Source organism: Martes martes (assembly GCF_963455335.1).
Source record: "Martes martes genome assembly, chromosome: 6".
Classification (NCBI taxonomy): Eukaryota; Metazoa; Chordata; class Mammalia; order Carnivora; family Mustelidae; genus Martes; species Martes martes.
In genome coordinates this window covers 52,824,554-52,834,165 of record NC_137893.1, presented here as the reverse complement: position 1 = coordinate 52,834,165, position 9,612 = coordinate 52,824,554, and the positions used below count along the sequence as shown (strand labels likewise).

General features: G+C 36.9%; 1 protein-coding gene across 1 annotated transcript; it reads right to left on the bottom strand.

The window, feature by feature from the left end:
- Nucleotides 1–832: 832 nt before the first annotated feature.
- Nucleotides 833–7,169, bottom strand: COX7A2 (cytochrome c oxidase subunit 7A2). The gene is made up of 5 exons (XM_080805304.1): nt 6,962–7,169; nt 6,424–6,719; nt 5,097–5,186; nt 2,600–2,684; nt 833–1,034 (listed from the first exon to the last, which is right to left on the bottom strand). The coding sequence occupies exons 2-5, from the start codon at nt 6,439–6,441 to the stop codon at nt 976–978; spliced, it is 252 nt and encodes an 83-aa protein (XP_080661430.1). The 5' UTR covers nt 6,442–6,719; nt 6,962–7,169; the 3' UTR covers nt 833–975.
- Nucleotides 7,170–9,612: the final 2,443 nt, after the last annotated feature.

Sequence of the window (9,612 nt, the reverse complement as noted above, 5' to 3'; positions counted from 1 at the left end):
TTACTTATCGATTTCCCCTAGATCGAATGCACCTAGTCTCTAAACTTCAGTGTTACAAACACACCTACCAGAGGAGATGACCAAGTCTGACTCCTTAAGTTCCCCTAAAAGATAGCTTTTAGAAATGAACTAAGTGGGTGCCTGGGTGGCTCAGTGGGTTAAGCCTCTGCCTTCAGCTCAGGTCAAGATCTCAGGGTCCTGGGATCGAGTCCCATGTTGGGCGCTCTGCTCAGCAGGGAGCCTCCTTCCACCTTTCTCTCTGCCTGCCTCTCTGCCTACTTGTAATCTCTGTCAAATAAATAAATAAAATCTAAAAAAAAAAAAAAAATGAACCAAGTATTTTATGGGAAGTTAGCCTTTGTTACAGAATAACAGAAGCCCATTGTTAGTGTGAAAGAACAAGTCCTGAATTATTTTACAGCTTCTCTACTAAAGCCTAATTCTAAGCTGCAAAACACATCCAAGATTTAAACATATGCAACACAGCTGAGAAAAAGAAAGACACTTGAACCCCAGGAACCAAAACTGATCTGCTTCCACTAATCCTAGATTCTAGCATATCCCCACATATGCACAGCAGGGAGGGAAGGAATTCAAAGAAATATACTTTCAAGGGTCACATTCATTTAAGGCTGAAGATCATTCACTGTATAAGTCTGAGCTGCTATATTATATTAAATAGTTTATATAAATAAAATTTCACTAATATCACAATGGTATTTTATATGACCCCAATGACAAAAGAACCATTTTTTTTTTGGTCCCTACCTAAGATTTACAAGGCTGATCAAAAATTAAGATTATTGGTATAAAGTGATAAAATAAGACAAAGCATGGTAAAGACTGCTTTATTGGTGGCAGTTAGTATAAGTCAATAAATATTGATCCCCAAATAACTCATTTATTTATCAGTTACTGGTCCATAGAGAGCTGAACGAAACTGAACCAACTGCCTGCTGAGATGATAAACTGAAGTCAATCCTGCTTCTTGGGAAATGAAGCCATAGCTAGCTGATATATGGCATATGCTGTTCCTGAAAAATAAAAAGAAACAAAAAAAGAACTTGTAAGAAAATCTGAGATTTACATGGAAACCTAATATTCCAGCTAAAAAGTCATAGGAGAGAGTCAAGTCTGGCATTAAGACTACTTCTATGGGAACATAAAAGTATTTTGATAGGTGCTGGCAAAAATTAAAATAAATATATGTTAAACACATCTAATCTCTCTCTCTCTTTTTTTAAGGACTTTACTTATTTATTTGACAGGGAGAAAGACAGCATGAGCAGGGGGAGTGCCCCACAAAGGCAGAAGCGCTAACCGACTGAACCACCCAGGCATCCCTAATCTAGGTTTAGTATCAGTTAACTTCTACAGAAAGTGTTAGATACAGTACAATAATGTATTTGCCAACTTGATAACATGTAAAAAAATTTTTAAGTAAGATTAAGAACATATGTAAAGGTCATTTCCATTTTAACCTAAGATTGCCTGAGAAATGCTAAGAATGATTCAAATATCAAAAAAGAGGTCAAAATATGGAAGCATTCCCTAAAGTATATTATCAATGTAAAACCAAGAGTGATACATTTAAATTATCAAGTTTAATAGCTAATAAGTGAAAAATTATTAAAACTAACCACCAGAACTTATGATGTACTATATGCTGGCTAACTGAACATAATAAAAAAAAAAAAAAAAGAAAAAAGAAAACTAACTACCAAAATACCTAAGAAATAGTCACACTGATCAAAAAGAATTTAGGACTTTATCTTAAGAGAGCCCAAATGCCACTATCTAGTTGTTGTCTTCAATCATAAATGTCCCTTCACTGTATTCAATTTAAGCCAAAGAAAGCACTTTGGCATGAGCAGAAGGACTGCGTAATTGGGGCTCAAATTTCAGCTTTTCCACACAGAAGAGTATTATCTTGAGAAACTAACAATTTCTTCAACTTTAACATAAGGACACATTATAGACTTAATACAAGGGTTACAAAAATTCCTTTATGTGGCATTCTTATCAACAGGACAAGCAAACAGTAATCTCCCAAATATTATTTCCTTTCCTCCCCCAGAGAGCAATCATTCAAATTCTTAACTCTGCTCCAAGTATACCAATTTGTGATATTCCACTGCTAATATTGAACAGACCTGCCCAAACCACAGAAAAAATATCAAAGCACTTTTGGGTACAGTAGTAACTGTTGCTCTATACAGGTTTTGTTTCTGTCATAAACATGGATGTCTAATGTAGGTGTAAAATGTTTATTATGTATCACAGTAAAAATGTTCAAAAAGCCCCTGTTACAGTAGATGGGGTAGAGTACAGGGCCTGCAGGGCCACCATGAGCACACTCTGAAAGTTACCTGTGTCATAAATACTCATTAAACGCTACTGGTTTATTTTTTTTAAGATATTAAAATGCTCATATAATATGTATCAATCATCCTCCTGAATCGCTTACATGCAAAGCATTATGATCTCAGATTCTGGAGAGAGACTTCCTATGTTAAAATACTGGCAAAGTAAAAGCAATGATGTAGTTAGTTATCCCTCCTGTTACTTATCTGTAAGTCAAGCACTTCAAATATCTTACCACCAACTGTAAGCATCATAGTAGCTCTATACAGGAGGGCATCAGCTACTCCACCCTTTAGATGCACTGGAATTCCATTATCCTCCTAGATTAAAAAATGATAATAATTAATACATGTGTGATCTGTTTTCAACTAAGTTCAGAAAAGACTAATCCATTTATATAAAATTAAGTACCTCCTTAAACCCCTAGAATTAAAATACTGTAAACATCAAAATGAATAGACTACAATTTTCTTGATTCTGACTCTACATCCACTAAATTATTAAAATAAGAATTCCCAAAAGTCAATATTCTTTCTTTTAAATTCAGTGAGATCCAATAAAGGGATGTTCTTTCCAAGGAATATATAAATGTTAAAGCTGTGAAAATATACTGATTGAGTTCATCAACAGAATTATTAAAAAGATCAGTAACCATCACACTTTAGATTTAATCATAAGATTTATTTTTTTCTCAAAAAAGGGGGGGGGTTTTGTTTATAACCTTAACCCCTAGTCCAGCACGTGGCATACAGTAGATATTTAATACATCTATTAAGTGTAAGTATTTTATTTTTATGCAACATACAGTGGTCTCTGACTTAAAAATGGTTCAACCTACAATTTCTTAACTTTACAATGCTGTGAAGTAATACATATTCAGTAGAAACTGTACTTTAAATTCTGAAATTTACCTTTTCCCAGGCTAGTGATATGCAGTACAATGCTCTCTCAAGATGCGGGGCAGTGACAGCTGGCCACAACTCCCGGACAGCCACAGGAAGTTAAACAACCAATACACTTACAACCATTTTGTATCCATAAAACCATTCTGTTTTTCACTTTCAGTACAGTATTCAAGAAATTAGATAAGATATTCAACACTTTATTACAAAAGACTTTGTTAGATGACTTTGCCCAACTATAAGCTAATGTATGTGTTCTGAGCTTAAGGTAGGTTAAGCTACATTTAGTAGGTTAAGTATATTAAATGAATCTTCAACTTAAAATGTTTTCCATTTATGATAGGTTATTATGACGTAATGACGTAAGCCCATCGAAATCAAGGAAGATCAGTACAGAATACTTTTTAACCACTTAAAATTTTTTTGGGAAAACCAGAGATCACCCCAGGAAAACAAAACAAAACAAAAATATCACTAATAATTTAACTACTTATAAAGGCTAACCACTCTATCCCACCATCTTTCCTTATGTGAAAACCACCATTAACAAAACAGCAAGGTACCTATCCATAAATATATTCTTTTAAAGATTTATATATTTACTTTAGAGAGACAGCATATGCACGCACACGCACACACACAAGGGGAATAGGGAGAAAATTCCAAGCCTGCTCAGGTGCTGAGCAGGGAGTCTGCACTTGATCTTAGCCAAAATGCCGAGAAGCGATCTGAGCAGGGAGTCTGACACGGGGCTTGATCCCAGGACCCTGAGATCATGACAGCTGCTTAACTGACTGAGTCACCCCGGCGCCCCCACTTAATGGTATCTTAAAAACCATTCTGTCAGTCCCTTTAAGCCCACCTTATTCCTTTTAATGGTTACAGATCATTCCAGTGTGCAAAATTATCATAACTGAACTAGCTAGTCTCCTATTAATGTGCATTTAGGTTGTCAGGGTTTTTTTGGTATTAAAATCCTATAATGAATAATCTTTTTCCTTTTTTTATATTCTCATGCTACTAGTTCTGCAGAAAAGATTTTTTAAAAAGATTTATTTATTTTAGAAACGGAGAGTGTTCCCTCTATAAAATTTTTACTTGTCAATCATATGTCAAAAAACTGGAAAAAATGTATTTTCTTCTAATATGTTTTGCAAAAGAAGCATTTATATCTGCAGTTTATCTTTTTTTTTTTTTTTTTTAAAGATTTTTATCTGAGAGAGAGAGCACGAGAGAGAGAGAACAAGTGGCAGGGGGTTGTGAGACAGACACAGAGAGGGAGAAACAGGCTCCCCACTGAGCAGGGAGCCCAACACAGGGCTCAATCCCAGGACCCTCGGATCATGATCTGAGCCAAAGGCAGATGCTTAACCAACTGAACCACCCAGGCAACCCTACAATTTATCTTTTAATATACAATACAGAAGGGATTGAACTTTATTTTTCCAATACCAATTTATCTTATCCTTTACCTCACTGATGTGAAATAGCACCTTTAACATACATTCAATTTCTACATATAAATTTGTTCTGTTTCTCAGTCCTTTCTATGTTTCTATGTTTGTCTATTCTCATGCAACCACCCCAAAGAGTGCCAACCCAATGTAACTTCTCCAAAGGGTCTTTGATGTACCTTTTCCCTCTCATTTCTTCTGCTTCCCCAAGGGCCTCTTGTATACAGTAAAAGCCTAGTTAGCTATCAATAGTTTATTACTCTTTTGCTATTACAGCAGGATCAGTAACAATCAAACATGGCCAAATTTACCTCCTATCTCCACCTTCTAGTAATTACTCTTACAAGTAATAATTGTCTATAAAATATTTCAGTACCTGAAACAGCTTTTGTTTCTCTGGAACTTTATTTTCAAACTGCCTGCGTGAAGCAGTACTTATGGTCCTCTGGGCAATCTGACGAAGAGCCTGAGATGAAAAATCCACAGATGTTAGGCAGATTTAGGTTTTACAGAAACTTTCAAAACCAACCATTTTCAATCTTTACCATTACAGAAGAGGAAAACTGACAGTTAAAACATATCCAATTCGTCAGTAAGAATCCTAAACCAGCAGCCAAGTTTTGCAATTGGTTGTCCATCCACTACCCTTTATATTAAAATTCTGCAGGCTCCAAAAACCACATTCAAGTAGCAATTCATACAGATTCTGAGCAAAAGAAAAAAAAATCATCTTTACCTCAATTGTAGCGTTATATAATCGTGAGTAAAATGTTGACATATTACAAAGATAAAAAGTGATTACAAAATACACTAAGTTCAAGTATTTTCATTTAATACTCTACCATATTATTAAAAATCTATTACTTGATACCAAAATAAAATGGCATGATTCCTACTTAATTAAAATGCTTTCCCATTACATTTTTCCTAAAACAAATCTTTAATAGGCTATAATTCTTTTAAAAAAGAAACCTGCATTACATATCCAATTGAATTAAATAATGAAACAAACACGCACTCTATATTCCAAAATAAATGATACACTGAGGCTAAATAAAACCTTAATGAATAATTACAAAAGCGAACGGTCACGGTTACATTTTCCTTCTCTTCTTCGAAATTTTGGGAAAATATTTCACATGGTCAAAGCCGGTGGAGGAGTGAAGGACAAACTGCAGAACCGCCTGAGGAAAGCAACACTACACTTCTGCCATGGCTGCTCCCAAAGTCCCAGCCAAAAGTGAATGACCTGCTTTTTAAACCGCATTCTGATGCTCAAAAGCTCAGAAACGTTGAAATTTAAAGCCTATCAAAATACCACTGGAACATCTTCTGTCTGAGGCTTCCGGGTTATCAGAAACTTCCCACTTGGACCTTAGTTTTACTCGTATCAGAGATAATGACTTCATGAATGACCTATTGGTTTAAGGGTGGCCACTAAGAACCCAAGGCTGCGTAACTCACCTCTGGTCACCTTCGCAGCCTCTGCACTCCCTTCATCTACCCAACACAGCCTGGGGCGAGAGGAACAGATAGAAGGGAAAGTAACGGCAGGCGAAAAGGACACGAACCAAGGTGACTTCGGAAGTCGCCTTTTTCCACCTTTCTTCCCTCCCAGGAGAGGTTTCTCAGTCAAGGTCCCTCAGCCTCCACTCCCGACCTTCCCGCCCCGCAATAAGAACCCAAGCCGAGAAGCTCCTCACCAGCAGATTCCGCAGCATCTTGGCTCAGTTAATACCCACCAACCGCGACAACCGACCACCAAGAACGAAGCTCCCCACACCGGAACCGGAACTACCTTCTGACCTCGCGCAAGCGTCAGGGAACATAAATATTTCCGGGCGGAGGCTGGGCTTGAGCTTCTCTAACCATAGAGAGTGAAAGAAAAGCGAGAGCGGCCGTACGGCTGTGGCCGCTCTAGCCAACTGGCCGTTTCGGTTTCTTCGGCTTGTTTCCAACCTGGCCGAGGCCTTTCAGACCGTGGTCGTTGGAGCAAAGGCTGCGAAAAGCAAACGACTTTTGAGACCAGAGAGGCTAAGAATCAAGTGTTATGTACTTTTTAACTAGCTTACGTAAAATTAATATGAGACCTATCGTAGAAAATTAGTGTATTTAGAAAGAGAAGGTGTTTTTAAACTTAGCAAACTTGGAACCATTGTTAAGACGTTGAAAGAACACTGGGTTGGCTCAACTGTTGTGAAACTGCGTGAAATACGAAACAAAAAGGATAACTCCTCTTACACGGATACCGTCCGTTTTCTCCGCTGATGAAACTTTGTGAGGGCGTTATTGTTCCTTGGGCTGGGTATATGCTGTAAGGAGCTGCGTCGAGATACCAATTTTTATCTTGCACCTTTGGATGCTGCAGAACTCCCCACGCAAGAAACGCTACCACAGTGTCCTGAAATTGCAGAAGCTGTTTGCTCCTTTCTCCTTGTCTGGGAAAATGCTGAAAAGAGGGGGGAAATTTAATTGTGGGGCAAGAAATGGAATGGAATATCCGGGCTCTTAGTTAAGTCCCACAGTCTCAGGTCGAACAGGGTACTTTCCTTGATTGGAGTTGCTAGGCAGAACGATTATTGTACACAGCCTATCTTCTATCAGTTTTGCCTAAATAATGTCACATTGCAAATATCTTTATTCTCTGTGCCCACCAAATGTATGTGTATATATATATATAAACATATTTACCCTGTGTGAAAGTATTTACCTTTCCACCTTTTTACAAACTCTAATTATTTCACTGTGATTTCAAATAGAAAGTGAATGATATATGGGTTCATTGTAGATGAAATGTGTAGATAAAAATTAGTAATATCAAGATTACTATTCTCATCTTTTGGGTTAGATCCACCAAGTTATCTTCCCCAGTTCAGGTTCTCGTCCTCACCAAGATTTATAGATAGCCAATTCATCTCTTCCCTAGATAAGGACCGAGAGGCTTAATCTCCTCTCTGTGTTATGTACTCTGATCAAATCCCTGAGGACAGTTACCAGGTATCAATACCTGGAGATACAAATTTTTAAAAATTAGATTGTCTAGAATTTGAGCTTTGTTAAAGTTGTATGTGCTGTCTTACATTTTCTCTGTCTAGATTGTAAATTTCTCAAGAATAGTTTTGTTGTTTTTTTTTTAATTTTTTACTGATCCCCTAGTACTGCTTAAAGGGTTAAAGGTTAGCCAGTAGATGAATTAATGATATGTAGGGTAATAGATCGATATACTTAAAGAAGGACATGTATGGCTCTGTCCAAAAAGAACAAAGATGCACATAAATCAGATCCTAAAATAGATGTAGATCCTTATTTGCATGTCACTTAGTACAATTTCCCCCTTTTTTATTAGCTCATTCCATCAGTATACAAACATATTCCCATATTAAACAAACATTTAAGTTACCATCCCATTTCTCTTCAAAATAAAAAACAGATCTCTTTATACTTGTCTTTTCTTTCTCTCCTAATCTTTTTTTAAATCCCATTTTGGGCAGGCTTTTGGTGCTTTTCCTAGGATCCCCAATGGCTTTTACATTGTTAAATAAACTGTCAGTCTCAATATTTAAATTTTCCATCAGCAACATTTTACATAATTGATCACTCCTTTACAATGTACTTTAATTTGGAAAAAGCCATAAATGCCATACAGTATAATATATAACATATATAACATATATAGCAGTCTTAAGGAGCTTCCTCTATACATTACCCTTTTGACGGTTCTCCATTTCAGCAATGTTTTTAGGTTCCTGAAACCTCGTCCTCTAATCTCTAAATTTCAGAGTACCACCTTTTTTTTCTTTTTTTTTTTTCTTTTAAAACATTCAGCCCTTTTGTGATTTCATCCAAACGCCATGGAATACCATTTGTGTGTGGGCAGCTCTCCAGCCTGACCTTTTCCTTACCCCAGACATCGCCACTTAAATGTCCAATGGGCATCTCAAACTTATGACTAAAACTGAATTCTACTCTCCACTCCTTATTTCCAAGGCTTTTCTTTTTTCATTTCAAGCCCAAAACTCTTGTCTTCCATCATACTCTATGAATTAACTCATTAGAAAATCCTGTTGAATACATATGCCTTTCAAAATATAATCTGACTCTGACCACTTCTCATTACTGCTACCACCGCTTCAGGCCAACCCATCATCTCATGCTTGCATGACTGCAAAAGCCTTCACTGGCTTCCCTACTTGTACTTTTACACTTGAGTCTATTTTCCACACAGTTATGATCCTTTTAAAGATTTAAGTTAGATAATGACTGTTTACAACTGTTTTCTTCACTGCTGTACTTGCAGTATCTGGACTAGTAACTGGCACATAGAAAATACTTAGTAATTATTGGTTAAATGAATAGTATGCCACATGAAAGAACTTACTGAGAATAAACACTCAAAAAGTCTTGGATATTCATTGTACTTCTTTCAAACATTTTTCAGTCCCAGGATTCCTCACTCATTGTCTCCTTATTCTTGTTCTGTAACTTGTGATAATCCTGACATAAAAATATACCTGAAACTTGCCTGGGTGCCTATCAAACTTTTTGGATCTTCTCAAGCACACCTGAAATCCTTCTAAATTCATAAGTTCATCCTCTGTAGCAGAATAGTTATTTCTGGGGTGCCTGGCTGGCTCTGTGAGTTAAAGCCTCTGCCTTCGGCTCAGGTCATGATCTCAGGGTCCTGGCATAGAGAGCCCCACATCGGGCTCTCTGCTCAGCAGGGAGCCTGCTTCCCCCTCTCTCTGTGCCTGCCTCTCTGCCTCCCTCTCTGCCTACTTGTGATCTCTGTCTGTCAAGTAAATAAAATCTTAAAAAAAATAAAGAATAGTTATTTTCAAAAGTTTCCTTTCTAAAACATCAGTTTGAGGTTCGTTTGTAATACTGGAAAATTA